This window comes from Triticum urartu, chromosome 5A (genome assembly GCF_056163025.1).
Source record: "Triticum urartu cultivar PI428250 chromosome 5A, HENAU_Tu73, whole genome shotgun sequence".
In the NCBI taxonomy this organism is placed as follows: Eukaryota; Viridiplantae; Streptophyta; class Magnoliopsida; order Poales; family Poaceae; genus Triticum; species Triticum urartu.
Genome location: NC_141877.1, coordinates 397,937,699 through 397,954,654, shown reverse-complemented (window position 1 = coordinate 397,954,654; position 16,956 = coordinate 397,937,699). Strand labels below are relative to the sequence as shown.

At 44.1% G+C, this 16,956-nt stretch overlaps 1 protein-coding gene across 1 annotated transcript; it reads right to left on the bottom strand.

The window, feature by feature from the left end:
* Positions 1-5,595: 5,595 nt before the first annotated feature.
* Positions 5,596-8,458, bottom strand: LOC125509176 (uncharacterized). Its single transcript, XM_048674087.2, has 3 exons — positions 8,283-8,458; positions 7,387-7,956; positions 5,596-6,134 (listed from the first exon to the last, which is right to left on the bottom strand). The coding sequence occupies exons 2-3, from the start codon at positions 7,853-7,855 to the stop codon at positions 6,088-6,090; spliced, it is 516 nt and encodes a 171-aa protein (XP_048530044.1). The 5' UTR covers positions 7,856-7,956; positions 8,283-8,458; the 3' UTR covers positions 5,596-6,087.
* Positions 8,459-16,956: the final 8,498 nt, after the last annotated feature.

Genomic DNA, 16,956 nt, shown 5'->3' with positions numbered 1-16,956 from the left:
GCGCCACGGCTATATATATATGTCGTCCGTACCGATTCCTAATACGGGCCAACCCAGATTGTTCGCTCTGCGCTGTAGTAGGTTCGGTCAGGTCTGGTTTTCTACGGGTCCTATTCTTTTTACTCCCTCCGTTCGTTTTTATAAGACGTTTTGAACAACTAGCTTTGAACTGTTTTGGGCACTGTCTGAATAGTCTAAAACGTCTTATAAAAATGAACAGAGGAAGTATTATATTTTCTTTGGGATTAATTGTTTTTTAACCTGTTTCTTTAGTTTTCTTCGTCACTTTTCTTTTGTTTCTGCATTGGTATTTTTCATTTTTCTTTCTGTCGTTATTACACTTTGGTTTTCTTTCATTTCCATTTTGGTTTCTTCGATTTCATTGTTTTTTTAACTTTTCTTTTTGTTCTTTGTAGGTTTGTATCGGTTTTGTATTTTTTAACACATGTTTACTTTTTTCTCAGTACACAATGTACATTTTTAAAGCACACATGAAATATTTTGGGTACCCATTGAACATTTTTCAAATACATGATGTACATGTTTTAAATACATGCTTTGAACACTTTTTCGAATGCATATTAGCAATATATATTTTCTAAACTATGCAAATATTTGTTTGCATTGTATAAACCATTTCAAAAAAATCACGAACATTTACTGGAAATACATGATTACTTCTTTAAAATGTTCGCGGACAATTTCTAGATTACTTTTTTAGCTCAAACAAACAATTATTTTACATTGTAGTATATAAAAAAATGAAATGTCATGATTTATTTATGAAACATGGGAATATTTTCAATAAAATGTCATGTAAATTTTTTAATGGTATGAAGTTATTTCATTTATGTTGCACAAATATATTTTTTACATTTTATACACAATTTTTTGAAATTTGCATGAATTTTTGAAACACGGGAATTTTTTTATATTGCCACAAGGATGTTTTCTAAAATTTATCATCATTTTTTAAAACTGTGATAGCAATTTTTTATACTAGGTTAATATTTGTCCAAATTCTAGTGCTCGATTTCCTTTAGTAAATTTAAGTGTCTAAACTATATGCATTTAGAATATAAATAGAAGGGGAAGAAAAATATTGCCGTGACGTCAGCCTGACGAGGCACATCCTACTAGATCGGCCCACCACCTCACCCTTTGGGCGAGGCAGTGGTGTGCCTCGCAGTAAGCGGCACATAGCCATGCCCATCCAGTTGGTACTTGGGAGGGAATGCCCCCACCAGGATTGCCGTTATAAGATGTCTTGGCCAACTAGAAAGCGTGTTCAGTCGATAGGCTCCAAAGTGTTTTCATTCAATAGCTCCTCCGGGGATGGACACCTCCTTGGCAGTGCCTTAAGCGCCAGGTAGAGAAGCTAGCGCTCAACAGGCCTAAAAACAAGGCGAGTGCTCGCTCGCGACACGTCGGTTCTTCTTGTTCACTGGTCGCTCGATTCGGCAATGAACTAGCTGGTCGTTGGTCGTTGGTCGTTGACTGTTGACTTTTCAAGAAAATGCAAAAAAATAAAAAATGTTCACAAAACTTGAAATAGTTCAGAATTTGAAAAAAAAATCCTAAACTCAAAAAAGTTCACAAGTTTAAAAGCAGTTCATGGATTTGAGTAAATTTTGCATTTTGTAAAAAATATCATGCATTCAAAAAATATATGTGCAACTGAAGAGCATTCATGGCTTTGAAAAACCATTTGTGCATTTGAAAATTTTCATGGATTTGAAAAAAGTTCACAAATTGGGAAAAAGTTCACGCATCCAGAAAATATTCGTTGGTTCTGCGCATTAGAAAATTTTGATGGATTTAAAATAGTTTCATGAATTTTACAAAAGTTCACACATTGCGAAAAAATTATGAAACAAAGAAAATGAAAAATGAAAAAAAAACGAAATAAAGTACAAAACAACAAAACTCAGATGGAAAATTAAAAAAAAACTGTCGGACCAAAACTGGCTGGAAGCTTCTAAAAGCTTCACAAAACCGGCTGGCAATGTTTAAGAAAAAACAAAAGGCAACTTGGCCCATTGTGATGTGAGCTGTTGAGAAGTAAATAAAAATCTAATGGGCCGAGCCCAAGATGGAGGTATGGTGTGTGTGTGCCACTTTTCAGAGGCGGCTGCTACAAATCAGCCGGATTTTAGAAAAAGATCAACCGCCTAGATAGCCGTCCGATCTAGTGCGCCTAGCCGTTCGATGCATGCTCGCAACAATACATAGCGTGTCTTCATCCTCTCAATTGTACTACCTCTCCTCCCGCCTGACAGTGCTCACTTCATCGGAGTAGTAGCCCCGGTAGCAGGCTAGCAGCGCCCATTTGCCGGAGTGTTGATCCTCGGTCACAATAACCCATCCGGAGCCGCCAGCGACCACTGCTCGCAACACTGGAAGCCATCTAACTACTGCTCAGAAAAATGGCAACGATGACCGCGCCAAAAAAGCTCCAACACAGCAGCTTCCATGGCAGCACAACGCGGCGTGAAGCACCGACGACGCTCCATTGCAGCTCCGGGTGGCGCTCCATTGCAATCACCGACGGCGCTCCATTGCAACCCCTGACGAGCTTCAACGACCCCATGCGTGCTTCAATGCATCTCTGCGTGCTTCATTGCAGCCCTGTCGGAGCTCAACGACACCCGCGCGGCGCCCCATTGCAGCCTCCCGCAGTGCTCCATTGCAACCCCGTGCACTTTACTGCAGCACTGCGAGCGGAGTACGTCGCGTCGAGACGCCGGTGAAGCACCACGAGCACGTCGCACCACGAGCGTCGACGCCCCCGGCGAGATCCACGGCCAACCGGTGCTGCAAGGCCGGCTGCGACCTGCCTGCTGCAAGGGGTCAGCTCACTGGTGCACCGGGGCCGCCCCCGCCGCTCGAGCGGGAAGAAGATAGAGAGAGAGGACTCTTTGAAGGTAGGGAGTGAGAGCAAGGTGCGAGAAGCAGAGGCGATTTAGCAGAGAAGAGAAGGGGATGGGGATCGGCTGATTTGGTGTAGGAGAGAAGAAGACGACCCCGAGAAGAAAGGATAAGGTGTGGGCGGTGGGTGGTCCCGTTAAAGACGCGTGGCACGCGACAGGCACGGCTTAAATCGCGAGAAAATCAGTCGGTAGATTTTAATGGTTTTCCCTTCAGAAACGCCAATAACTGGCACTAAGGGCACCAAATACGATTTGGGGTGGTGATGCTAGTTTCTTAGAGTGCATCGATACAGCGCTTTCGCGCCACTAACTCCAACTGCCGCTCACGCCGGCGCGTCGTTGGCCAACCCAGCTATACCTTCACGCCCTCGCTCGCCGCAGAACGCTCACTCGCTCGCCTGGTTTAACCGTTGGACGAGTTGACTATTGACCAATCACTCGCTCGCCTGGTTACTTTTAGGGAAAGTTCAAGAATTATTTAATAAATAAACAAATGTTCGTGAGTTTAAAAAATACACGATTTTTTAAAAGTTCGTAGCTTCAAAAAAATCACCAATTTTTTAAGAATATGTATGAACTCAAAAAAAGTTCCTGAATTTAAAAATATTCATAACTCAAAAAAGGGCGTGTATTCGAAAAAAATTGGGATTTTTTTAAAAAAATCACGGCTTCAAAATTATTTTTGCAATAAATGAACTAAGTTAACAAATTTGACAAAAGTTTACGACTTCAATAAATATGCACAAACTCAAAAAAATACGAATTTGAAAAAAGTCAAAGCTTCAGAAAAATGTTCACGAATTTGAAAATGGTTTATGGGTTTGAAAAAGTTCGTGAATTTAGAAAAAGTTCGTGAAGTTGAAAATGTTTGCGATTTAAGGAAAAGGATACAAAATGGGAAATGGAAAAAAAGAGAAGGAACAAGAAAAAAGAAAAAAAAATAATGGAATTATTAAAAGATAAACGAGCCAAACAAAACAAAACAAAAACAAGTGGGGAAGCATCTAGGAGCTTCCTCCCCCTCAAAAAAAAATCTAGGAGCTTCCAAAAATCAAAAAAGCAACCGCGCTCGTGAATACCTGGTTCACGTTGTGTTTCTTTTTTTAATGTTACGGCGTACAACTAACGAAGGAAAAACATAAATGGGCCGTGCCCACGAGTGAGGGGTGGGATTTTGAACTACGACCGAGATGCCCTATGTCAGAAAATACACCGAAGATGGTGTCAGATTTAATCTATTCAGTCTCTCGCACATGGAAGAATGACCAGCTGACCGAACATTTGTTACTCCATTTTTTTTAAGTTACTCAAAAAAAAAGCTGACCGAACATTTCCTACCTTTTGATGTTGAAATAATAAAGCAAATTCCCATCATCTATGGTGTTCAACCGGACTTCTCGGCTTGACACTATGAGAAGACCGGTTCTTTTTCCGGTCGTGTTATAAACTGCTTGTGGAGACAAAACGGCAACGAGAGGCATGGCTGAGTGGAGAACCTGAAACCTCGTGTGTAGAGGAGGAGGAATAAAGTTGGAAGAAGCTTTGCTCTCGCAAGTAAAGGTACCCCCCAAGCTCAGGACTTTGGCGTGGCGGCTGCCATGAGCTTCGCTGCCGACCAGGATAGAAAGAGCGATGAGGCACATGGCGACTTCTGTTGTGTGTTCGGTCTGCAACGCAGGTATTGACTCGTGGAGACATTCCCTATCTGAGTGCAACATGGCGAAGAGTGTCTGGTCACTGAGAGATGACGATGCTATCTTACCGCTCTACGAAGACGAGACAACAGACCCTAAGTTGCGGTTGTTTTCTCTTTGCAAGACCCTGACACAACAGTAGTTCATTGAGGTCCTCGTCACTTTGTGGGCGATCTGGTATGCGACACGGCTGTTATACATGAATGGGAATACCAGAGTACCCTTTCCACCCACCTGTTCATCATGTGATACTTGGAGGAGATCAATGTCGATCGCTCACCGACTTGTCCTAAGGGTCTAGTCTTCAGCGGGGCTGATCGGTGGACTCCGCCACCGAGTGGTTTCTGCAAGATAAATGTTGACGCGGCTGTAGCAAAAGCATCGAGTAGAGGAGCGGTGACCGATGTTTGTCACGACGGTGGTGATTTTTGAGGGCATCATAGAACCAGAGACGTTGGAGGCATTGGCATGTAGAGAAGCACGGGCGCTTGGCGGTGATCTGCACTTAAAAAAACTTCAGATATCACTTGACTGTCTGAGAGGCATCAGAGAGCTGCAGGCGACAACAAACTCCGGCGTTCATTGTATGATCATGAAGGCCCGGGAAACTTCTTTTTCGCCATGTGATATATGCCATAAACGGTGTGCGTGTAATAAGGAGGCTCACAATTTAGCGAGATCCTGAGTTCCAGATTATTTCAATAATCGCCACCACAAAGTTCTCAGCGTCTAAAAAGAATGCATGCCTTCTTTCATGCAAAAAAAAAGAGGTTGATCAACAGGTCCAAACCTCGCTGAATGCCAACTGCACATTTGCAAGGCCGTACTTTCAATCTTCAGTTCAGTCTCAGTCTTTCAGGAAGCACATTTGCAAGGTCATTGCAGAATCGCCTTCTCCCTGCAGCGACAGAAATAACCCCACAGGTTTCCTCAACAACAACAAAAGGTCAGAAAATTGAGCCAAGAACCCGTTCCACAAAAACACAAAAAGCTTATATATACATCTGAATTTCACAAGGAGCAATCCCGTTCCGATCTACATCAACACACACGCACACTGAGGAGCTGCACATCTGCAGCTTATATATACACGGCAAATGACACCATATATACACATGCCAGTAGCAGGGTCGAGGTCCAGAATCAAAGTGGGACAAAATGAACGATGCGATACCAAATAATATCTACAAATGTTGTCGTAGATTGGTTAATAAGAATGAATGTGTCTTCTACGACGCGCAGCGCAGCTGGTCTTGTTCAGCATTGGCCTTGCTTTGCAATGAGTACAATTAGCCTTGAAACCTCCGGAAGGACAAACCCGTTCAGTGCTGCTTCAAAATTCCGCTGCTCCTCTTTTTGTTCTTTTTCTATTTTCTCATTTTTTTTGGGTTTTGATGTCTTCCTTCATCGATAATGATACTGAGCAATAATATATACAGCGTAGCTAACGGAGATTCCAGATATCAGTTCTGGAGGGAAGAAAGCCACTGTTCTACAAAATTCTTTCCATCTGCGGAGCGGAAAAGGGAAAGAAGAGTGTCAGAAAAATATCAGAAGCTGTAATGATGAAATATATGCACATGAGTAAACATTGCTAGCAACTAAAACTCATTTAAGATAAATGAATTACGATGAAAGACCTTCCACACAATCCAATACAATCGTAGATAATAAAAATGGCACAAGCAGGCAATGAAGTGGCTTTATCATGTTCAACACCAATCACACCTAGCACTCTAGAACCAATAAAATGCAGGAGTCGACTGGAGTAAATGGCAAATCAGAAACATGGTAAGCAATTGCAGTGCTATTATTCCGCAAAGACCGCATACTATCGTTGTAACAAATACAGTGCTGGTGTTGAATTGACTAAATAAGAGAACCAATAACAGGAAGCCATCAGCTCCCTATGATGCGGGTGTAATAAAGTAATATGTTTGGTGCCTTGTTTTTCTTGCGGGGATATTTGATGCCTTGTTTGATCAACATAAATATACAAAACATGATGCTGAAAGAAGAATGAAGGTTATAGAGTCGATTCACAAGTCGAAGTAGCACATTTTGACACAGCAAGCCCAAACCTCAACTACAGCACACAAAGTGGCAGAAGCCAACCAAAGCAAGTGGTATATGGCTACAAGTTTAACAACTGAAGAGGTCTTAACAGAGTAAGTTATAGATTGCCAAATTTTGGAGAAAAAATTAGTCAACGGATTCTATCATACATCCATGCCTCTAGGGTTATCTGGTGAAATAGTAAAGAGTTTTTAGTGATAAAACAACTATATTAAGTATTGCATATCTGCTGTTGAGCATAGGAATCTCAAACAAATATCTTCAAGCCCAAAGTACTAGAGCAAGCCACCAAACCCACCAATCAACAGCTCCAAACATGAAAATGGCATATGACCAGTAGTAGTTGTGCCCCATAAATGCTAGTACAACAGCAAGAGACACCAAGAACGAATCTTATCGGCTTATCCTGTTATAGGCTGAGTTCTGCCAGCTTAACACAAGCTGAATTTATTCCCAAACCATCAATGGATAACTGATAACTGAAAAGGTGCCAGACTTGTCAAAAATTGACTTCACAAAGTGAATGAACTGTTGCTAGTATATTATGAACAAGAGCAAATGATTATTTTTAATATCACATAGGACTTATGCTTTAATAAACTAATCAAACATGGCATGTTTTTTTCCCCCAATTCTGCGCAGATGTAAACACAAGAACTTGGTAGATCTTTCTGCAAACCACTCACCAGAGAGGCCGCCATCGGCGAGAGGGCCAGCGCCAAGGAACCGTCCCTGGGGCATCGCGGGCTGCTCGGCGCGGCCGTGGCGGTAGCAGGGGACGAGAACTGCGAAGGAGGTCTCCTGGTCACCGTCCGTCTGCATCTCCGGCGCCTGCGGCTCCAGCCAGCCGATGGACCAGTCGGAGTCGTCGGACTCTGACCCGGAAAGGCACCCGCCGCCGTCGGACGGCACGATGACCATGTCGTACTCCCTGTCGATCCTGGGCTCCCCGCGACTGCGCCGCTGGTTCTTGACCCTCCTCGGCCGCGTGCGGCGGCCGGCGGCGGCGGCGATAGCGTCAGCCTCACGGAACCCGGAGGGGAACTCCGGGAAGGAGGCGCCCGTCAAGGCGATGCCGGGGAGCTCGTGGTGGCCAACTCGCGCGGCGTTACCCGGCCAGAGCCAGTGTGTGAATCTTCCCAGCCCCATGGCCATGCCCCCCAAGAAAAATGCCTTGCTCCTTGCGAAGCTCCGGGATCGCTCCGATCAGATCAAAAGTTTCGGCAAAATCAAACGAAAACCGGTGTTCCCTGGATCTGCCAAGTTAAAACAAACACCTCAGAAAAAAGGAAAACCCAATCTATTTCTTGAAACAGACACAATGGGTAACTTTACGGCCACAGCAAAGCGCAGTAGCAAATAAAGGTGCCGCCTTTCGAAACTAAGCGCGGCGACCGCAGAAAATCCGCTCCAATTGGGAAGCTTTCTTGTTCTAGTCCACTGATTCGCGACGACGGGAAGCGCCCGTCCAAAAAAAATTCCCAATCCAGGCGCTAAACCAACAGGATCAACACTGGGGTCGATGATCCAAAATCTTAGCACAGGAAAACAAATCACCCAAAAATTGAAAGGAAATTCTTGCCTGCTCGAAAACCGAGGCCCGGCAAGACCCCAAACGCAGCGAGAAGCGAAACCCCCGGCTCTCCAGGCTCTCGTCGATCAGTCGATCGCTCCCCGTGCCCGGATCCAGATTGTGATTAATAAAGAGGTCTGCGACTAGGAGCAACCACCACTCCCCCGACGAGAGAGCGTGTGGCCACGGCACATATATAATCCGCTCGCCACGCCACGGACGGCCCGGATGGCCCCCGGCGCGACGTGTGAGTCGGATCCGGGCCGCCCGTCGGGTGGGCCAATCGCCGGGCACCGCGGCGGGATGACTTGTCGCGGGCGGCGGGTTCGTGAGGCGCAAGTTCTCGCTCTCGTGGGCTCCCCGGACACTTGTCGCCGGCTGGGGTTTTCCGCTTGGTCTCGCTTCGCGTCTTGGTGAATCTGCTCCACGGATGCATGTGGATGGGTTTCACGTCGCCATCGGGGACAGCCGCGTGAATGTACCTGGAATGGTTACACGTACTACGTATTGTAGCGGAGACTATTATTGGGATGGGGATCGAGTTCACGTTGAGGTGGCTGATTTATGTTGATGTGTGGCGTAGTTCCCTGAACTTCGTATGTCGGCAGCCCGATTTTATGTCCCATTGAGGGTTAATGGTAATATATTGAAATGTCCTTGGAGAACATGATTTTTGAAACCATGCTTGATCATACGTGCATCCGTAAGCTCCAGTGCACCGAATATGTTCCTTTGAGGGGTGGAACGTGTTTATAAAACAACGATATTCTTTGAAGGATACAAGTACATGATTGTGGCGCCGTCTTGTTGACCTTCCCTCCAAGTTACGGTTTCTCTCGCGCGACTACAACAACTAGGGCAATCACCCCCTCCAAGCTTCGTTGACGAGCCTACCACTCAGGCGGCCAGTGGTGGAAGGGGATCCTGGTGCCTTAGTTCTGGCTAAAGTAGTTTAGGTTAGGGTTTTTTTCCATGTGGGAACGGTGGTTAGGCGGATGACAGCGCTTCATCTTTGAGATAGTCTTCTGAGCTCCGATCCTCCTCGAGTTAGCCCATCAGGATGGACTCGACAAGGCTCTGACGTAGATTCTTCTCGTCTCCTTGAGGTGGCAAGGTTAGGATTTATTGATGTGTGTGCGCCACGACAATATCTTGTGTTAGGCGCTTTAGATCAATTCAAGGGTTCAATGCTGGTCCTTAGGGGCACATGTGCGAAGATTTTTCAGTTGTGGTCGACAAAGTCAAGCTGGCTCCGGTAAGGAAGCGGTGACATCGGCTCGTTCTTGTGGCGGCCACGGTTGTTCGGTGTTGCAGGGTCCTTGATGTAATTTTTATTATGTTCAGGATGCTTTGTACTTATTATGAGCTTTTTATAATATATTTATAGTACCTTTGTAAACTAATATAAGACCGTTTAAATCACTAAGTTTACACAAGGAGCTTCTTATGAACCTTTTTTACTTCGGTGGTGCAAGGTCCTTTTTCACAAAAAAGGAACCCTCTTATGATGAAAAAAATTAATAAAAATAACTAAGCCCTCCCTTTATGACAGGGTGGAGACAAGGGGCGTAATATCGGATTGGCTCTTATGGTAACCTCACTGAAGCTGCCTCATGAACAAGATATTCAGACTCGACGGAATGATGGATTTGCAATATAGACACAAGTCCAATACCTGACTGAGACCTTTTGTGAAACAAGAACAACGATTGTCATCAGGATATGTGCGATTTTGAAATCAAACTACGAGACATAGTCTTCGTTGTTTATCATCATATCGGTAAAGAAGGCAAATATGACGGTTCTCCATCGGATTATAAAGTTTGAAACCCTACCACTCAGGTCAAATTATATGACACAAAATCCTATTCTGGTTGGCTTTGCATGATAGAGTAAACACTAATGTTTTGCTTGAAAGAAAGGGTTTTCACATGAACAGTTACAACTGCACCTTATGCGACCATAATATTGAGGAAACCTTGACACTTTGGGAGTGTGATTTTGCTCTTACTTGTCGGGACTTCTTAATCCCTAAACAACGAAGAGGCATTTCACTTTATGATGATGATGTCCTTGCTCCTGAGAAGTTACCACTACTAGGAAAAACCTTATACACAGAAGCTTACCAGTGGTGATGGTCAAAAACACGCGCTACTGCTATGTACCAGTAGCGCGTTGTGGACAAGCCCGCTACCATTATATAAGTAGAGTAGCTCGGCCCAGGTAAAAAAGCGCTACTACTATAACTACCACACCGTTACCGACAGGCTAGGTATAGTAGTAGCGCTGGTCTACAGTCAACGCTACTGCTATTGATCTTAGCAGTAGCGCTCTTCCTAGGACCGCGCTACTGCTATGGGTGACTTATCCCCAAATTTTTCACCCCCACGCCCCGACCATCTTCTTCCTCCCCTCACTCCCCGTTGCCTTACTCCTCCGTCACCACCGCATTGTCGCTGTCGTCCTCCCTCCTCCTCTCTCGGTATGCGATCCTCCCTCCTCTCCCTCCTCCTCCCACCGTGACCTCCTCCCTCCTCCTCTGGCCGCCCCTCCTCCCTCCTCCTCCTCCGGCTGCCCCCTCCTCCCACCGCCCTCCTCCTCCTCTCTCCCTCCTCCCCCTCCTCCTCTCTCCTCCCTCCTTCGATCCTCCTCCCTCCCCCACCCCCTGCTCCCTCCTCCCTCCCTCATCTCTCCTCACTCTGTTCTTGCATAGAGTAGATTTTTTAGTAAATTAGTAAAAATTCAAACTAGCTAGGTTAACTAGGTTGGCTAGCTAGGTTAACTAATTTAATTAGGTTAATTATCTAGGTTTTTTATACTAAGTGCTTAATAGGACTAGTTTATTTATAGCAAGTGCTTAATAGAACTAGTTTATCTATAGTAAGTGCTTAATAGAATTAGTTTATTTTATAGTAAGTGCTTAATAGAATTAGTTTATTTATAGTAAGTTGTTAATATATTTTGTTTATGTATAAATCAAGTTTTCCCCTGCCTCATCCCCGCAGTCGTCCCCACCGTCGACCCCTTAAGACCTCTAGGTGAGAAAAGCCAAATGATAATGTGTTGTAAATGTCGATGATGAAAATGCTAGTGTTATATAGTTGCCATGCCATTGATGTTGATGATTATGCATTCTGAATATAGAGGATGTCTTGGTGTTCTTGTTTGCAATGTGCCTCCGAGTGGCCTATGTTTTCTGGAATGTTGATTCGTTCCGTCTCGGCAAATTTCAGGCGCTCGATATGTCTTGTCTTTAGCAGAGGTCATGCCGAAATTTTTCATGAATTTTAGCATGACATGTGCTACAATGTAGGGCATATCGAGTGCTTGTGATTTGCCAAAACGGGAATTCAATGATATTTCGGCAAAACATAGGGAATTTTTTCTATGTTATTACTCGATATATGGAACGGGTTGACTTTAGGTCTGTTTCGGCTCCTTGTGTGTCTTCCAGTGAGGGAGAGTGTCCACCATATATATATATATATATTTGAGAGAGGAAGAATGCCGATTGTTGTCGTGGGGGTCGCTTCTCCTTCTTCTCTTTGTGCTAGACCTTTGTTATGCACTAGGGGAAGAAGGAGTAGCGACCATCATCGATGGTCAAAACGGTGAGGGAGTGTCCACCATATATGAGAGAAGAAAAATGCTGACTGTTGTCGTGGGGGTCGCTTCTCCTTCTTTTCCTTGTGCTAGATATTTGTAATGCACTAGGGAAAGGAGGAGTAGCGACCATCACGGACGGTCGCTGAAGGAAATATGGCCTAGAGGCAATAATAAAGTTGTTATTTATATTTCCTTATATCATGATAAATGTTTATTATTCATGCTAGAATTGTATTAACCGGAAACTTGATACATGTGTGAATACATAGACAAAACAAAGTGTCCCTAGTATGCCTCTACTTGACTAGCTCATTAATCAAAGATGGTTAAAGTTTCCTGACCATAGACATGTGTTATCATTTGATGAATGGCATCACATCATTAGAGAATGATGTTATGGACTAGACCCATCTGTTAGCTTAGCATAATGATCGTTAAGTTTTATTTCTATTACTTTCTTCATGACTTATACATATTCCTTTGACTATGAGATCATGCAACTCCCGAATACCGGAGGAACACCTTGTGTGCTATCAAATGTCACAACGTAACTAGGTGATTATAAAGATGCTCTACAGGTGTCTCCGAAGGTGTTTGTTGGGTTGGCATAGATCGAGATTAGCATTTGTCACTCTGAGTATCGGAGAGGTATCTCTGGGCCATCTCGGTAATGCACATCACGATAAGCCTTGCAAGCAATGTAACTAATGAGTTAGTTGCGGTATGATGCATTACGGAACGAGTAAAGAGACTTGCCGGTAACGAGATTGAACTAGGTATGAGGATACCGACGATCGAATCTTGGGCAAGTAACATACCGATGACAAAGGGAATTACATATGTTGTCACTGCGGCTTGACCGATAAAGATATTCGTAGAATATGTCGGAACCAATATGAGCATCCAGGTTCCGATGTTGGTTATTGATCGGAGATGTGTCTCAGTCATGTCCACATAGTTCTCAAACCCGTAGGGTCCGCACGCTTAACGTTTGATGACGATTCATATTATGAGTTATGTGTTTTGGTGACCGAAGATTGTTCGGAGTCCCGGATGAGATCACGGACATGACGAGGAGTCTCGAAATGGTCAAGAGGTAAAGATTGATATGTTGGATGATAGTATTCAGACACTGGAACGGTTCCGGATCGTTTCGGGTATTTTTCGGAGTACCGGGAGGTTACCGGAACCCCCCGGGGAAGTAATGGGCCACTATGGGCCATAGGGGAGAGAGGAGGCAGCCCACAAGGGGTGGTTGCGCCCCCCCATGGGAGTCCGAATTGGACTAGGGGAGGGGGCAGCACCCCCCTTTTCCTTCTCCTCCTCCCTCTCCTTCCCCCTTTTCCTTCTCCTCCTCCCTCTCCTTCCCCCTTTTCCTCCTCCATGAGAAGGAATAAGAGGGGGGCGAATCCTACTAGGACTGGCAGTCCTAGTAGGACTCCCCCCTCATGGCGCGGTCCCTGGCCGGCCTCCTCCCTCTCCCTCCTTTATATACGTGGGCTGGGCACCCCTTAGAGAAACACCAATTGTTCCAAGCCGGGTGCGGCGTCTCCCTCCATGGTTTACTCCTGCAATCATATTCACGTAGTGCTTAGGTGAAGCCCCGCGCGGATCACATCACCATCACTGTCACCACGCCGTCGTGCTGATGAAACTCTCCCTCAACACTTTGCTGGAACAAGAGTTCGAGGGACGTCATCGTGCTGAACGTGTGCTAGACTCAGAGGTGTCATATGTTCGGTACTTGATCGGTTGAATCGCGAAGACATTCGACTACATCAACCGCGTTAACCTAACGCTTCCTCTTTCAGTCTACGAGGGTACGTGGACACACTCTTCCCCTCTCGTTGCTATGCATCTCCTAGATAGATCTTGCGTGATCGTAGGCAAAATTTTGAAATTGCATGCTACGTTCCCCAACAGTGGTATTAGAGCCGGGTCTATGCGTAGATGATATGCACGAGTAGAATACAAAGAGTTGTGGGCGATCATAGTCATACTACTTACCACCAACTTCTTATTTTGATTCAGCGGTATTATTGGATGAAGCGTCCCGGACCAACCTTACATGACCACGTTCATGAGACCGGTCCCACCGACAGACATGCAACTAGTTTTGCATAAAGGTGGCTGGCGGGTGTCTGTTTCTCCAACTTTAGCCGAATCAAATTTGACTACGGTCGGTCCTTGTTGAAGGTTAAAACAGCACACTTGACAAAAAATCGTTGTGGTTTTGATGCGTAGGTAAGAACGGTTCTTGCTAGAAGACCGTAGCAGCCACGTAAAACTTGCAACAACACAGTAGAGGACGTCTAACTTGTTTTTGCAGGGCTTGTTGTGATGTGATATGGTCAAGACATGATGTGATATAAGTTATTGTATGAGATGATCATGTTTTGTAAAACTGGCAGGAGCCTTATGGTTGTCGCTTCATTGTATGAAATGCAATCGCCATGTAATTGCTTTACTTTATTACTATGCGGTAGCGATAGTCGTAGAAGCAATAGTTGGCGAGACGACAACGACGCTACGATGGAGATCAAGGTGTCAAGCCGGTGACGATGGAGATCATGACGGTGCTTTGGAGATGGAGATCAAAGGCGCAAGATGATGATGGCCATATCATGTCACATATTTTTGATTGTATATGATGTTTATCTTTTATGCATCTTATTTTTCTTAGTACGACGGTAGCATTATAAGATGATCCCTCACTAAATTTCAAGGTATAAGTGTTCTCCCTGAGTATGCACCGTTGTGACAGTTCGTCGTGCCGAGACACCACGTGATGATCTGGTGTGATAAGCTGTACGTTCACATACAACTGGTGCAAGACAGTTTTGCACATGAAGAATACTCGGGTTAAACTTGACAAGCCTAGCATGTACAGACATGGCCTCGGAACACTGAGACCGAAAGGTCGAACGTGAATCATATAGTAGATATGATCAACATAGAGATGTTCACCATTGAAAATTAGCTACTCCATCTCACATGATGATCGGACATGGTTTAGTTGATATGGATCACGTGATCATTTAGATGACTAGGGATGTCTATCTAAGTGGGAGTTCTTAAGTAATACGATTAATTGAACTTAAATTTATCATGAACTTAGTCCTGATAGTTTTTGCATATCTATGTTGTAGATCAATGGCCCGTTCTACCGTTCCCTTGAATTTTAGTGCGTTCCTAGAGAAAGCTAAGTTGAAAGATGATGGTAGCAACTACACGGATTGGGTCCATAACTTGAGGATTATCCTCATTGCTGCATAGAACAATTACGTCCTTGAAGCCCCGCTGGGTGCAAGGCCTGCTACAGGAGCAACTCCGGACATTATGAAAGTTTGGAAAGCTAAATCTGATGACTACTCAATAGTTCAGTGTGCCATGCTTTACGACTTAGAATCAGCACTTCAAAGACGTTTTGAACGTCATGGAGCATATGAGATGTTCCAGGAGTTGAAGTTAATATCTCAAGCAAATGACCGAGTTGAGAGGTATGAAGTTTCCAACAAGTTCTATAGCTGCAAGATGAACAGTTCTGTCAGTGAACACATACTCAGAATGTCTGGGTACCATAACCACTTGACTCAGCTGGGAGTTAATCTTCTGGATGATAGTGTTATTGACAGAGTTCTTTAATCACTGTCACCAAGCTACAAAGGCTTCATGATGAACTATAATATGCAAGGAATGAAAAAGACTATTCCTGAGCTCTTCTCAATGCTCAAGGTTGTGGAGGTAGAAATCAAGAAGGAGCATCAAGTGGTGATGGTTAACAAGACCACTAGTTTCAATAAAAAGGGCAAAGGAAAGAAGGGGAACTTCAAGAAGAATAGCAAGAAAGTTGTTGCTCCCGGGAAGAAGCCCAAGTCTGGACCTAAGCCTAAAACTGAATGCTTCTACTGCAAAGGGACTGGTCACTGGAAGCGGAACTACCCCAAGTATTTGGTGGATAAGAAGGATGACAAAGTGAAAGGTATATTTGATATACATGTTATTGATGTGTACCTTACTAATGCTCGTAGTAGTGCCTGGCTATTTGATACTGGTTTTGTTGCTCACATTTGCATCTCGAAACAGGGGCTACGGATTAAACGAAGATTGGCTAAGGACGAGGTGATGATGCGCGTCGGAAATGGTTCCAAGGTCGATGTGATCGCCGTCGGCACGCTACCTATACATCTACCTTCGGGATTAATTTTAGACCTAAATAATTGTTATTTGGTGCCAGCGTTGAGCATGAACATTATATCTGGATCTTGTTTGATGTGAGATGGTTATTCATTTAAATTAGAGAATAATGGTTGTTCTATCTATATGAGTAATATCTTTTATGGTCATGCACCTTTGATGAGTGGTCTATTTTTGTTGAATCTCGATCGTAGTAATACACATATTCATAATATTGATGCCAAAAGATGCAAAGTTAATAATGATAGTGCAACTTATTTGTGGCACTGCCGTTTAGGTCATATTGGTGTAAAGAGCATGAAGAAACTCCATGAAGATGGGCTTTTAGAATCACTTGATGCTTGCGAACCATGCCTCATGGGCAAGATGACTAAGACTCCATTCTCCGGAACAATGGAGCGAGCCACTGACTTATTGGAAATAATACATACTGATGTATGTGGTCCGATGAGTGTTGAGGCTCGTAGTGGGTATCGTTATTTTCTGACCTTCACAGATGATTTGAGCAGATATGGGTATAACTACTTAATGAAACATAAGTCTGAAACATTTGAAAAATTCAAAGAATTTCATAGTGAAGTGGAAAATCATCGTAACAAGAAAATAAAGTTTCTATGATCTGATTGCGAAGGCGATTATTTGAGTTACGAGTTTGGTCTTCATTTGAAACAATGTGGAATAGTTTCACAACTCACGCCACCTGGAACACCACAGCGTAATGGTGTGTCCAAACATCGTAACCGTACTTTATTAGATATGGTGTGATCTATGATGTCTCTTACCGATTTACCACTATCGTTTTGGGGTTATGCTTTAGAGACGACTGCATTCACGTTAAATAGGGCCCCATCTAAATCCGTTGAGACGACACCATATGAAC